At 34.8% G+C, this 14,598-nt stretch overlaps 1 protein-coding gene across 1 annotated transcript in view; it reads right to left on the reverse strand.

Annotated features, from left to right (window-relative positions):
- DYNC2H1 (dynein cytoplasmic 2 heavy chain 1) overlaps positions 1–14,598 on the reverse strand; it is a 167,238-nt gene that overhangs the window by 26,742 nt on the left and 125,898 nt on the right. The window contains exons 84-85 of the mRNA XM_035542461.2: positions 10,420–10,629; positions 7,090–7,179 (exon numbers count right to left, since the gene is read on the reverse strand). Of these exons, the coding sequence (XP_035398354.1) occupies positions 7,090–7,179; positions 10,420–10,629 (300 nt within the window). The remainder of the gene's footprint in view (positions 1–7,089; positions 7,180–10,419; positions 10,630–14,598) is intronic.

Here is a 14,598-nt window from a genome sequence, read left to right on the forward strand (position 1 = left end):
ATTTTTATCGTGGTGCTATTTCCAATCTTTACCAAGCAGATATAATTCAGAAAAAAAAGTTCTTTAAAGCTGAATCCTGTCTGATAAATTCTGAACAAAGTGAAATATACACCATACTGAAACATGATGAGAGCTGTGGGAACCAATTAAGGCTCAGTTTCTTAGCAGATAATGTTAGCCGGTGGTTGTGTTTTTGTTTTGATATTTGTGACAATTCAAAAGTCAAGAAAAAGAACAGGAAAATGTTAATTCTTCAGAATAAAGTGGACTCTTCATAGCATTTTGAACTTTGATTTAAAATAATGGAATGAGTACATTTAAAACAACATTTCTATGAGTTTTTGCATTTGAATACTAAATACTTGAATACTTTGAATACTAAATAATTGAATACTAAATCTGAAGTATTCTGCACTGTACAGATACCTGGAAAACAGCTGTTCAAATAGTGAGAGTGTGACGAGAGGAACAATGATGAGGTGGGAAATACAGCCAACATAACCGATCTGAATCAGCTACTCCTAAGATCATAAAAGACAAACTATTAACACATTAAGCTACTGTCCCTGCTGCAAAATCCACTAAAGCAATTTATCAGGAGAAACTCTGAAATGCTATGCAAACTAAGCAGGATACTTAAAAGGGATATACGACTTCTGGAGTGCCAGGGTAGGTGAATTTGGGGAACACAACAATTCTGATATTGTACAGGATTTATTACAAGATATTTAGGGGTAGGAGCAAAGATGGGGAAAGTGAGAGATCAGTGGATAAGGAATGAAAAGGAACGGGATCACCAGAGTCTGTCCTACCCTATCCTGTCTTAAGCTCTAAATAATTATTTTTTGTGCAAGTGTATTCTCCATTTGCAGAGAGGGAACCCACTAACAAACTTCAAGCCATAACAACCAGTAAATAGGATGAGAGGTCTGGGAGCACCTCCTGCCCTCCTGCTGCACTCACCTTGGGGGCTGCAGGGCTGCTTCTCTCTCAGCTCTCACCCCTCTCTCCCAGCTGCTGTAGCACAGCAGATTTCCCCTTCCTTCAATCTGCTCTCCCAGAGGCCCAACCAGCATCGCTCATGGCTCAGCTGTGACCAGCAGTGGGCCCCTTTTGGAGCTGTCTGGAGCTGGCTCTGATCTGACCTGGGGCAGCTGCTGGGCTCTGCTCACAGAGGCCACCCTTGAAGCCCCTGTGCTACAAAACCCTTGCCATGTAAACCCAACACAACAGAACATATGTTTAAAGGATTCTGCTCTTCCTTCAAATGTCCTGGACCACACACCAGGGCACCAGCTCAGCATCCTTTTCAAAGATACAGTCTCTCATAATGTAAAGTATTAACAGAGATGTTATTCATGTGCAGTGAGTTACTGTTCAGCCATAGAGTGTTTTTTGCTTTGAAGCGGCATTCCCTTGCTTACATTTCCCTTCTCTTACATTTGCTTTGCTGTTATGGCAACAGCTGTTCAAACAGACCCAGATATATTTTTTCCTCCCTCATATCTTTTAGTAGGTCACAACACAGAAAACCAGGGCCTCTTGAACTAAAATGGAAGACTAGTATATAATGAACAAAAATATTAGCAGACCATCCCATGTATCACCATTGTGAACAGTGCAAAACTGTGCTATAGAAATTTCTAAGATGGCAAGTCACCACAAGAAAGACAGATAAGTGAAGTGTTGCAATAAAAAAAAAAGTTGTAAACCAAATAAATTCATTGCATAAATTGTAGCTTACAGCTGTAATATCTATTCAAACTGATAATTTGTAAGATACAGAATAATATATGTTTTAATCCTGATTTAGCTGTTTAGTAAGTACTAGATTCCTAGAATTTTTGTAAGATTGGAGAAAAATTTATGGATCCAACAGTAACAAATGCAGTGAATAATGATTTCAAAACACCTTCCCCTGGGAATTCCCATGTCAGTTTAGATTTACCTTGTGTCTCAAAAAAGCCTCTTTGATGCTCACTTTTATCTCACTTTTTTCTAACAAATTAAGCTTTTCCAGGAAGCTATCACTAGCAGCCTCTCCAAATACTGTCCCAAATTTTAAAACATCTCAAAGAAACCAAGAAATTTAACTAGATATAAAAGAAATCTATTTTTTCTACCCATTCTATTCCTCAGAGTTTATGTGCATATCATCTACTACTGCATTAAGCCTGATTTATAGGCCGGTCCTGAGTTCTTTAACTCAGTGAAAATGGAAAGGACTTGACTTCTTCACCCTTCTAAGAACAGATTTTCTGCCTGTTATTGGTGAATGAAAATTGAACCTCTTTGCCTAGATGCCTTAGGTGTGAAAGAAGAATCCTGTGTCTCTTACCCCCAAAATGTTTTCTAGTAGCTTTACCATGTGATTTCCAAGGGTTCAAACCTCATATGCCTTGGGTATCCAACTTACCTTTGATTGTTCAAAAACTCAAAAGTATATTAAGAGTTTCAAAACACAATGTCATTCTACCTCAAATAGTAAAAGAGTAGCAAAATAGTAAAAATCTTACACTAAGGAGTCAAACTGGCATTGCAATTAAATATTAATACTATAGATTTCACTTGGAATGGGAGGGGGCAATATTATATTATTACTATACAGATATATATTAGTACTATATAGATACACACACATTTCCATCAAAACCTTTCATAACTTCAGAATTCATAAAAATTTCCTGGATTAAAACTCTACAAGTAATATTTATGATTCTTATGTGAAACAGTCTTGATTCTCTGTGTATGCTATAAGCCTTTTAGCAGGAATCCAACCAACCAGCCATCCAAAGTAAGAACTGTTTTACAGATGACTTAAAAAAAGCAGAGTCCAAAAGAATGAAATAGAATATTTCATTTTAAAAATAAAGCCTTGTTCAAAAAAGAGTTGTGGTGGCTTTTTTTTTGGTTTTGTTTTTGTTTTGCTTTGTTTTGTTTTCAGAAGAAGTGAAATTAAGCTCTATATTTAGCTGTTTAAGAAACAAAAAGTATGTTTCAATTTGTTGACCTGAAACATTTCTTTAATGTTGACGTTCTTCTCCCATTTGCCTGGGACTGTGTTTTGCCTCACAGTATCTGTAGTTCTGAGTGTCTTCTCTCTTCTCTTCTGCTGATATCTATAGCCATGAGAAGATACTATCTAAAGACTGGGATAGACTTCATTTCCCTTGTACACTGATATATATTATTGCTGAGCTACAACCACGTACCATGAGAGAGGCAAACCACAGAACATATTAAAGATGCCACCATGAGGAAACTAGAACTATAGGGACCACAAATAAATCACTGTAGACAGACAAGCTGAAACCGAATTTTGTTCAATGTCAGCTTTGCTAGTTTTAATTATTCAGAATGCTTCATTTTACAAGAATATTCAATACACAGAATTTCCACTCTAATTTAGAGGAAAAGCTAACATCCAAATATCAGAACTTCCAAATGCTAAAAATCATCTATTTCCATCAGCTCTGTCACCAAAGCATAATACAATGCAAAGATGCCTATGTAGCATTTTTATATACCTATTTGTTCATTTGTTTATATAGGAAAATTTCCTTTAAAAAAAAAATAATAAAAAATTTGCTTTTACTGAGTGAATTCAGATCTGAGAAAATGAAACACCTGCTATTTTTCTGCCTGATGTTATATAATGCTCTCAGAACATCTCTACACTTCTATAAATTCTGCTATAACTATTCTACCATCTGCTCTATATTTTGGGTTCCTCCCCATCCCCATTCAATTTCTGTAACAAAGCAGATGCTTTTATTTTCCACACTGGCAGCAAACGTCTTGACAAGGCAGCTTTTAACTAATGCCCTAAGTATAGACTTACTGCATCCTTAGTAAATGCAAATGTTCAGTACCGCTTTCATGTTTCCATGTCTCCTTTTACCTCTTGAAGTACTAAATCAAACTTTAGCAAATGATGAAGGTAGAAGTCATTATCTTATAGTGAATAAAACAGAGCAAGGTATGAGTAACTATGAAGAAACATGTAATGATTGAGTCGGTCATATAAAACTAAACCAATCCAAAAAATGGGGCCTTCATTGTAATATAAATCTGAAGATAATTTTCAGAATGATGAGAACATCTATTTCCCTTTATTAAATTCCTGAAAAACTAAAGTTATAGTTAAAAAATGATTAATTACATTTATAAAATTAATAATGAAAAGTCAGAAAAAAAGGAAAGCTAATTAAAAAATGATTAAGGCTAACCAAAATCTTGGTGTAATATGCATAAAAATGAATTGGAATAACATTTAAGGAAAAAGATGATTCAACTTAAATGCTTAATTAGAAATAATCTACATTCTCTGGTAAAATTCAGCAAAAATAAAAACAGAAATTCAGATGAGATCTGACTAGAAGCTTGAGAAGCAGAAGCTTCAAATAAAACAGTATTATATATTTGACATCATAAAATCGTATCAAAAAGATAATAGCCAGTATCCGTTCATCTGCCACTATTTTCTGTTGTTGCTAAGAAAAAAATTAACATAATTTACTGCTTATGAATACAATTAAGTATCTACTGTAAAAGTCTGCCTTAATAATCTGTCCCTCCCTTAACAGTAAATAGGTGTTTAAAAATTGTAAACAATTTAATCATAACAGCTTTACAGAAAAACAAGTAATTCAAATGCCCAATATTGTCAGCAGTTTGAACAATAAGAAAGAAATATTACTATCACAGTAATAAAATGCAGTACATTTGTTAATAGTTGGCTGGAGTAATATAGGGAAACTTTTTGAATATGCTTGCTTAAAAACCATCTACTGCTGTTGCTTAACAGCAATTTCATCCTGTTACACTCTGCTACATTATCTGCACTTTGTATGGAGAGGTGTACTCCACACAAAAGCTTGTGCTCTGATCTTAGGTTTCTATTTAAAGAAAACTCACAGAGGTAAAGAAAATCGCATGCTATTTGGTCACAACCAAATAGAGCTAGAAGTCATTAACTGCGAGGTTCTCTTGGAAGATTATGAGCATCAGTGACACAGAGTCAGAACCAGCAGCAAGTGATGCTTTTTTTTCTTTATAATAATGAATATAATAGTCAATCAAAAGACCTAGGGGACTAAACCCCAGTCTGAATATATGACTAAGTAACATCTGAACATGCATTATCACTTATTGCTATAAATTTTTACACTTTATTGTTTATAATTTAAGCTTTTTTGAGCCTGAGGAAAAGATTAAGAAAAAGTAAAGTATTAGCCAAATGAAATGGTTTGCATAACAAGAATCTTATGAATACTTTGGAAACTTCCAAATCAATAGTTTCTTTAGAAAAAAGTAAGGCCTAGAAAACATGTTCCCCTCTAATCTTCCTTCTAAATATGACAGTCAACATTAATGTTCACAGAAATATGTTTCATAGACAAGACTGTATTACTAAAGGTCAAACAACTGCTTTCTATTTTTCACCTGGAGATAATAGAAGACTTTTTACTCCTGAAGAAACTTTCCTCTATCTATATATCCACAATACTGAAATATGTTTCCTTTGACACCACCCCTCATGGCTTTCTTCTGGATAACTTGCCCAAGGTTCACCTTAAAAATCTGGCTGGTAGACGATCGCTATCGGTGCTCCCCAGGACTCAATTCTAGGCCCAGCCCTGTTCAACACTTTTATCAGTGATCTGGATGCAGGTGTGGAATGCATCCTCAGCAAGTCTGCTGATGATACTAAGCTGGGAGGTGCTGCTGACTCTGTGGCCTCACAGAGGCCTCACAGAAGGATCTAGATAGACTGGAGAATTGGACTATCTTCAACGGCATGAAGTGCAACAACAAAGGTAAATGCCGCGTTCTGCAGCTGGAACAGAGTGGTGCCAGACACAGATACGGACGGGGAGATGAGGATGGAGAGCAGCTCAGAAGAAAGGGATTGTAGTATGCCCTAGCAGCCAAGAGGACAAACTGCATTGTGGGATGCATTGAACACAGCATGGCCAGCCAGTCAGAAGAGGTGATTCTCACACCATATCTAGCATTGGTGCAGCCTCACCTTGAATATTGTGCGCAGTTCTGGGCTCCACAATATAAAAGGGATGTTAAGGTGCTTGAAATCATCCAGAGGGCCACAAAGCTGGTCAAAGGGCAGGAAGACATGCCCTGCGAGGACAGGCCGAGGACCCTTGGGGTATCCAGTCTGGAGAAGAGGAGGCTGAGAGGCGGCCTCACTGCTCCTCAGAGCTCCGTGAGGAGGGGAAGCGCAGAGAGAGGTGCCGGTCTCTGCTCCCTGGGAACCGCTGACAGGACATGTGGGAATGGCACAAAGCTGTGCCAGGGGAGGTTCAGACTGGACATGAGGAAAAATTTCTTTACTGTGAGGTTGGTCAAACACTGGAACAGGCTTCCTAGTAAGGTGGTTGATTCCCCATACCAGTCAGTGCTCAAGAGGCATTTGGATAATACCCTCTTTATTATGCTTTAACTTTTGGTTAGCCCTGATGAAGTGGTCTGCCAGTTGGACTTGATGATCTCTGAAGACCTCTTCCATCTGAACTATTCTAAACTCTAAATTCTCAAAATCGTCTTCTTCATTGTCAGATTCTTGACTGATAAAGTTGTTGTCAGACTCTGCATTGTCTATTATATCCCCTTATAAAACTGGGGGATGCAGATGTTGTCTTTATTTGCTTTGAAAACTAGTTTTCTCTTAATTTCTACATTACCTCTGTTGGAATTGCTTCTTTTTATCTATACATGTTTCACCAGCAGACTGAAGAGTGTGTCTTTACTTAGATACACCCAAGTATCTTTTTGTCCCACAGTTCATCAGAAAGACTAATGACTAAAATCTGAAGTGCAAGCCTATTGTGAAGTAAACAACATCATTACTCTATCTGGTAAACTCTGTGTGTGTAAAGTTAATGACTTCAAATTGCTTTGTCTGCTGTCTTTACGTATCTCATACATCTTCACATTTCAACATGCCTTTTCACACAACTTCTAAAACTCTTTTGGACTCAAGTTTGGAAAGGCCTACTGTAATGCAATGTCCATTATATACTGTGTCACTGAACAGCAGCATACAGAGGTAAAATGGCTCTTTAAAATTACCTGTATAGCAAGTGCTCGAGCTACAAGACTTCTGAGATATTGTAAAGGATCTTCTGGACCTTCCCACTTGCTTTGCCATGCGAGGGGACACTGAAATAAAAAATATACTTACTGAAAGTACTTCCAAAATTATTTAATTTTAATCTAGCAATCTGAATGAAACCAAATAATCTGGAAGCAAAAGATTTCTACAAAGAAAAAAAGCAATACAAGTAATATGATCAAAGCATATAACCAGTAAGAGGAAGGTCTTATTTTTGCAAATTCTTTATGTGGCCCACAAAGACACAGTGCTGATGGAGAACTTACAAGACACTCTACTATTCAAACAAGAAACATCAGTAGATTGCGCAAACACTTCAAAAAGGCCTAAGTTTATCATTTCTCTGAAGCCATAATATGATTTTTTCAACTGCAGCCACACATTCCCATTCTTTTGCTGCTGCCTCCTCATACAAGAACATGCAGGTGTGTGGCTCTGGTAAAGTGAATCATGGTACAATTCCTCTACATGATCACTTATTTATGATCTTAAAGAGCTTGTAGAAAATGACCCAAGAACAAAATCCTGAAAGATTTCAACACACAAATTTCTAATTTACTTAAAAAGAAAACCTTACAGGATTGTTCAGTTAGAATAAGAACAAAAACATTAATTATACCAACTCCACAGGAATCTGTAAAGCACACTGAAATTAACGCTGCAAGATTCTTCTACTTAAAAGAGAATTGGTGTAAATCATTACCTGGTGAATACTGCACAATACTCAAGATGTTGAACATCTCAGTTTATACTGATTAACATTTGCAGCTGCATTTTCAAGGAGGTTCCCAATCTAACTGCGTATGTGCTGAACAGATTTTCAAAATCTGATCACAGAAGTTCATAAAAAATATATCTTCCAAACTATCTTTCACATCTATGAAAATGTCTATGAACAATAATATCTATGAACAATAATAATGAATTGAATAAACTAGAATACGTACAGAAAAAGTAGATAAAGCAAAGTTAGCTGCAAGTTTTTTTGCAAAATTATGATTTTTCAGAATAGTAAGCACTATCTTTCCATTTTTGCAGACTCTTGCTAGATATTTACAGACAGCTCCTCTATCTGTCATTTAGAAGGCATTCAACTTATATTGCTAATATACCGCTCCAAGTTACTCTAAGTTTAAAAGAGCTTAGCTAATTATTAGTATGGAAGCATATTTGAGATATACACTAACATATCGGTCTTGCATAAATAAAGAACATTGTTGAAACCATTAGAAATCATACATTTATTGAGTTTCAAACTTTCATTCGTATTCTAGCAGCTTCTTCCGGTGCTATAATCTTAAAAGAACTGCAATCTTGGTTCTTTTAAATTTTTTTTTTGTAAATAGTCCTTTATTAACCAATGCATGACCACATTAAATAAAACAAGAACGATGTATAAAAAATACATTAAACGAATCACTTCAAGATGATAAATATACTGACGTCTATGTGCCATGGTTATATGAAACTAAAATTAATCTCTTTGGAGGGCTGCTGAAAAGGTCGCTTTACAGTCACAATCCAACAAAGTGATCTGTGTCAAGGTAAATGGGTAAGTATGCAGGTGAAACACTTTGTTCAATATATCAGGAAGCACTGAATTGATATTTGGGAGGGATAAAAACACACAGAATTTTAAAGTACATTTTTGTGACAGTGATTGGCTTCACGGTTCCTGCTGCTTCCAATTAAAGTGTGTAACTTAAGCACACAAGGAAGACATATTCTTGCTCAGTAACAAGAAATGTAACTGTAAATACTAAAAAACAGCCATTACATGTATCATTTGCATTCACTGTGACTTGAACTGTAGCACCAATTTCTACTACACAGTCAAAACGTGTTTAAAAAGGCAATGAGATTGCTAACATGAAAATGTTAATTTATTCAAATTGTACTGCAATTTTGCTCACAAATGCTATCTTGTTGATCTAAAAAGACAGAGAATTTAATTATTGTTTTAATTAGAAATTTGACAGATCAACAAATACATAACAATATTTGAAACAGTACTTGTTCCACACATGAAGATAAACAAAATATGTTAGTAGGGATTACTTTTCATTGTAGGGGCAGTCTCAATATCTCAATATCAACACAACTGACAAACTGCTGCAGGTGAAAAAAAAAACAAAGTTTTACATCAATGTTTGACTATCTTTGGAGTCCAATTATTTTTCTATTAATGAAAGTGTGTGTAAATCTGCATTCACTAATTGTACTTGTTTATAAACGTAACCAGTTTGATACCAGAAAACATGGAGAAAACATGCAAATTTTGGCTACTTTTCTCATATATGAAGAATATAGGGTGATATGACATTTTGATATGATAGCTGCATCTTGTCTGGTGCGATATGGTAATAATCCATACTGAATAAATGCAGAGTGCAAATAGTGATTATGACTGCAGTACAACTTACATTTTAAGAAACTTTAAAAATGGAGAAAAGGGACAGATTTACATGTTTTACTGGATAATATTATTTGACTTATCTAGCACAATTTGGTATTTGAAATGGAAATACTATTTAGCAACTTCTTATCGGATTTGTTCTTAAGAGAAAGCTTGATGAAAGTATAATAGACTCAGAAGCTTCTGCAAATACTTGAAGCAACATTCTTCTGTGTTTAATTCAAAAAAATACGGTTCTGTTAGTAAGTACATTAAATATACTTATGTATAACTCTCACATACACATATATATAAGCAACCTTTATACATACAGTTAACTGAGGGCTTGTTTAATGGATAATCCTTTTTTTTAATATCAAAAAAGCATCCTGAAAACCCAATGTCATCCAGAAGGTTTCCAGATAATGAATTTACTTAGCTCCAAACAACATGTAGCTTATCTAGCAGCAACTTGTCAACCATAAAAGCTGCACAGCACATATGCCTAAACTCCAAATCTGTAAAACAGCTTTGTTTAAATATTCGAAGTTGCTTATGACTGCTTAATAATAGCTGTTTGTAATGTAGACAGCTCTTTGTTAAAGAAGACAGAAATAACCTGCTCTGTACAAAAACAGTTGAATATCTTCAGACTGTAATGATCCCTCAGGGTACATCTGAGAATGAGTTTTGAACTCTGAAGTATATCACCACCTAAAAGATCCATAAAAGAATAGGAACCTCTGGAACTCACTAATTCATTTTACAGTGACTATCAATAAAAGAATTTAGAGCAAATGGTGACATGAAAATATGTACCAGAATTTTGTTAAGTTTCCTTGTTTGTTATTTTTTCATTGCTTATAATATAACTTCATTAAAAATTACTTACCTTCTGATTTAGTAGAGCATTTGCTAGTCTTTGTACTTCAGGACTCAGTAATGAGGTACCTCTAATAACTTTACTTAAAGAAGCAAGTGACTGATGGACACTTTGCACAAGGCGAATGGCACTGAATTGTTCAAGAGTAATGAATGATAAGATTGGAGATCCTTGCTGCTCCACGGGAAGAGAAACCTTCTGATGAATCAGGTTAGAATTCTAAAAAAAAACACGTGATAGCCAGTTAATGAACTCAGAGAAACTATTATGTTATATGCCACATATTCTTTGTTAATTCATAATACTTCAAATGACCTTATGTTGTCTTCAAAGTAGTTCAGACATTCCTCTTTTTTTTGGATCAAAACTATAATAATGCTTTCAATACCGTCCCTGAGATGTTCAGTAATACCGTCCCTGAGATGTTCAGTAAAGGAACCATGCTTCTCAGACAACTCTGTCTACCCTATTACTTTAAAAGTACTGGGATTCCTGAAAATTCTTCATTTAGCTGAACCACTGCTTTTAGTATGTGTGGTAATATGTCAATATAATTATCAGTAGTGTACTCAGCATAACATGACTGCATGGGTCCTATAAACCATGTTGCCAGATATAGCTCTCCCTTTGATAAGACTATACACTGATTGTATAAATTGTGACACATAAAGCAAAGAACTCACACACTTCCTTCCAAAACTGGTTAACTGGGTCATTGTATCTCTTAAACACATGATATATACACAGCCATATAGTACTTTATTTTAGGTATATGCAGTCCTATATATTTCTTTTTCTTTTCGTGTTCATTTATTCCCGACACCTGACATTTGTTATCTAGATATAGAAGAAAATTTTTTACTTAGAAAATTACATACGGTAACAGGAAAATGGAAGCAATCTTTTTTATAATTAACATGTCTACATGAGAGAAATGGAAACTTCAGTTACGCTTCAAGACAAATCCCATCCCATGTGACAAAAACAGAATCACTGATAGCAACTGATCAGCAATTTTAACAAGTGCCGTCTAACAAGTTATTCATCAAACATTAACAGATAAGGAAAAAACAAAAACAAACCCACACACAAAACAACTGACGGACAGAAGCTATGCAGAGAAAGCTCAGCTCAATACAGCTTTTCCATGACTTGCACAGTTGAACCTGTGCGGCTGATGGCTCTCCAGGGACTGCCTGGAGAGGGTGCCCCTTCTTCTCAGTCTTTAACCTGGGTTCCCACCTGCCACTGATCCCCTGTACTCCTCTGGACTTGTGATGTGCCTTTGACGGGCTGCTGTGTTGGGCCTGGGAATAGAAGGGTAGTACTAACAATACCGCTAATATGGCAGGGTAAAATTAGGGCTCCCCTACTTGCCACTGTCTCTCTGTGCTCCATTGTGGGCGAGTGGATGGGTTTTATCCTATAATTTAAGAATTATTTCTCCTTAATACTAAATTTTCTTAAACTTATAATTTAGCAAATTATTGTTAAGCAAACGTAGTGGCAGAAATTACTCTGCTACAGTTTTCTAAATGTCTTGTTGATGTTTTTTCTTTAATTGCGCAGTGAAAGCACAGCAAAAACAATACTAAAAAATAAGAATAGCAGTGTAGAAAGTGTATCCGTTGGAATGTATTGTCTTATCTGTAGTTACAGAGTAACAGCAGATATTTTAACGAGCTAATATAGTACGTAACAGATTTAGAACACACATCTATTTCACTAAAAAGAGAATATAGCAAGTTTTACTGATTCTCCAAAATCAAATACCCACTATCTGAAAAAAGCACTTAAAAAAATAAAAACTGTACTGAGTGACTAAAGAACTTAATCAGTCTTGAAACAGTTAAACTTCCCTCAAGCACAACCAAACACAGCAGTAATAAGGACTTCAGTGGATAGAGTTTCAGGGTTTACACTATGAAACAATGTACATAATCAGTCCATTGCATTATATTGAAATATTTTAAGTAAGTGTTTTATGGAACAAAACTTATGTAGTCAAATTTATTTAGCTTTTGTTTAGAAGACAAACATTTTATTTTCAAACCTAGCTTCCATATTACATACAAACCACAAATACTTCTGATATAGTATTATGTATAAAACCTGAGTAACCAAGTAACTAAGACTCTGAGAGGTACTGCTGCTCTCATTTTCACACTGCCATTTGTTATTACTTACTAATATTCCATTAGAGCCATTGAAAATCTAAATTTACTCATTAATTCAAAAGGATGATACCATTTTGCAAATGTTAATTCAAATGCAGATTACAAAAATATATTTTAGTATGTGTTCTGAAACTGCCAACTAGATGTGACAAGAGGCTGTGCTGAATTCCATAGAATTTAAATCTTTATTGAAAAAGTCTACAAGTCACAAATGGAAAAAAAAATCTTAGCCTTGGGGAAAAGGTGTTTTGCCATTTCAATTTTTAGTAATAGTAATTTATATTATAGCAATATAATAGTAATTTATTAAAGATAAAATCAGACTTTACTTTCTGTGAAGTATCTCTCAAAAAAAAATAGTGTTTTTCACTTTTATTCAGGTTAAATGAACTTCTGAATTGTAACTGAGCATCTTGCTTTCCAGACCACACAGGATGTTTGCCTGCAACATCCCAGGCACTCTAAGTTTATCAGAACTTTCACGTGCTTTTCATTTCCAGCTCACACTCAACTACCAAGCAAAAAAAGGAGAAAAGCTAAATGAAAGATTAATAAAGATACTTTCTGTTGTGACTGACAGAAAAGTGAAAAATAAAGTCTTCCTTCCTGCACTATGAAAAAGGTATACAACAAACTTACTTACTGTTCAAAGTGTAAAATACATACACCGTATTTATAAAAGTCATGTTTTGAATTTTATCTTTGTATGCATCCTGAAATCAAAGTACCAATTTCACTTCAGTATTTTCTGAGACCACAGTTTGAGTATATAAAAATGTAATTAACTCATCTGGGATCCAGATCATATTTGATATCAATTGCTTCTTGGTTCTGTGGCACAATCTACTTGATCACTTCTTGTTGGAGTATTTAATTGCATAAAAAAGACAGAAAAAAAGACATTGCAACTTGCATGCTTTGCTCAGTCTTTCACATAGACTGTCTTCATTCATGAAAAGCTTACTAAAGGAGGAGTCCTATAAGTTCCTCAACACTGCCCTTCACATAAGTCTCCTATGAACTGCATATTCATTTCATAACTCTTTTTAATGATTTCTCCTGGGAATTTGTTAAAACAACCAATCTGTCATTTTTATAGCAAAATTAAACATGAATACCAATATCAGCTTACACATTTAATATTCTATTACATTCCCTTAAAATCCATTATGTATATAACTCACATCAGCTTTAAAAATATTCTCATGACCTGCCTGAAAATTAAGATGAAGAACTTCTGAAGTAGACTGTTCTTCCTAATCATAAGAAACTTGAAGATAGGTTCTAATCTTTAACATTAAAAACTGTATTATGTTACCAATATTAAATTAGATGCATCTTGAGACTTTGATCATTTTCCCTTTTTGACTTCTGTACTAGCTACTGTCTGTACAATTTTAGTTTTCATACAGTCTCACCTAAGCTGCTCTAAGCTTTTCTTCATTACCTTCATAAACTCAGCTGTTTCAAACTCCAGTATGTTCTGAAAACTGCCCCTTCAGAAATGCAACAAATATAATGAAAATATATTTTCTGCATTTGATTAGTTCTGTGTTTGATTCTAAAATTCAGTTTTGTTGTTGTTTGTTTTTCGAATATGCCACTGGTCTTTTGATACACCTATTCTGCCTCTTCCTTCCTTTGCTGAAAATACCAAAAGAAAATGACCCTATATTCCCATTTTACTGATTTTCTTTGGTGAAAAAATTTTTTTTTGTTAAAGCTGAGGTTCTAATCTTTTAGGTAAAACAGCAGCAAGCCGCTGATCTTGCAAACTTCTTTTGCAATTGTCTTGCAGCATTATGCAACTTTATGAAAATAATTGATCAACCTTCAATTTACAAACACAACAAATGATAAGGCAGAACAGATGATGATTTTGGCAATCATGACTGCTTATGATCTTCTACTCAGCAAATATCATTTTGAAGCAGTTTCAAAATTTTTAGCATGAGTGGGCCTTTTAACTTTCATGAAGGCAGAAAAAAATTTCCCTGAAACAAGGCAGAAA

Source organism: Cygnus atratus, chromosome 1 (assembly GCF_013377495.2).
Source record: "Cygnus atratus isolate AKBS03 ecotype Queensland, Australia chromosome 1, CAtr_DNAZoo_HiC_assembly, whole genome shotgun sequence".
In the NCBI taxonomy this organism is placed as follows: Eukaryota; Metazoa; Chordata; class Aves; order Anseriformes; family Anatidae; genus Cygnus; species Cygnus atratus.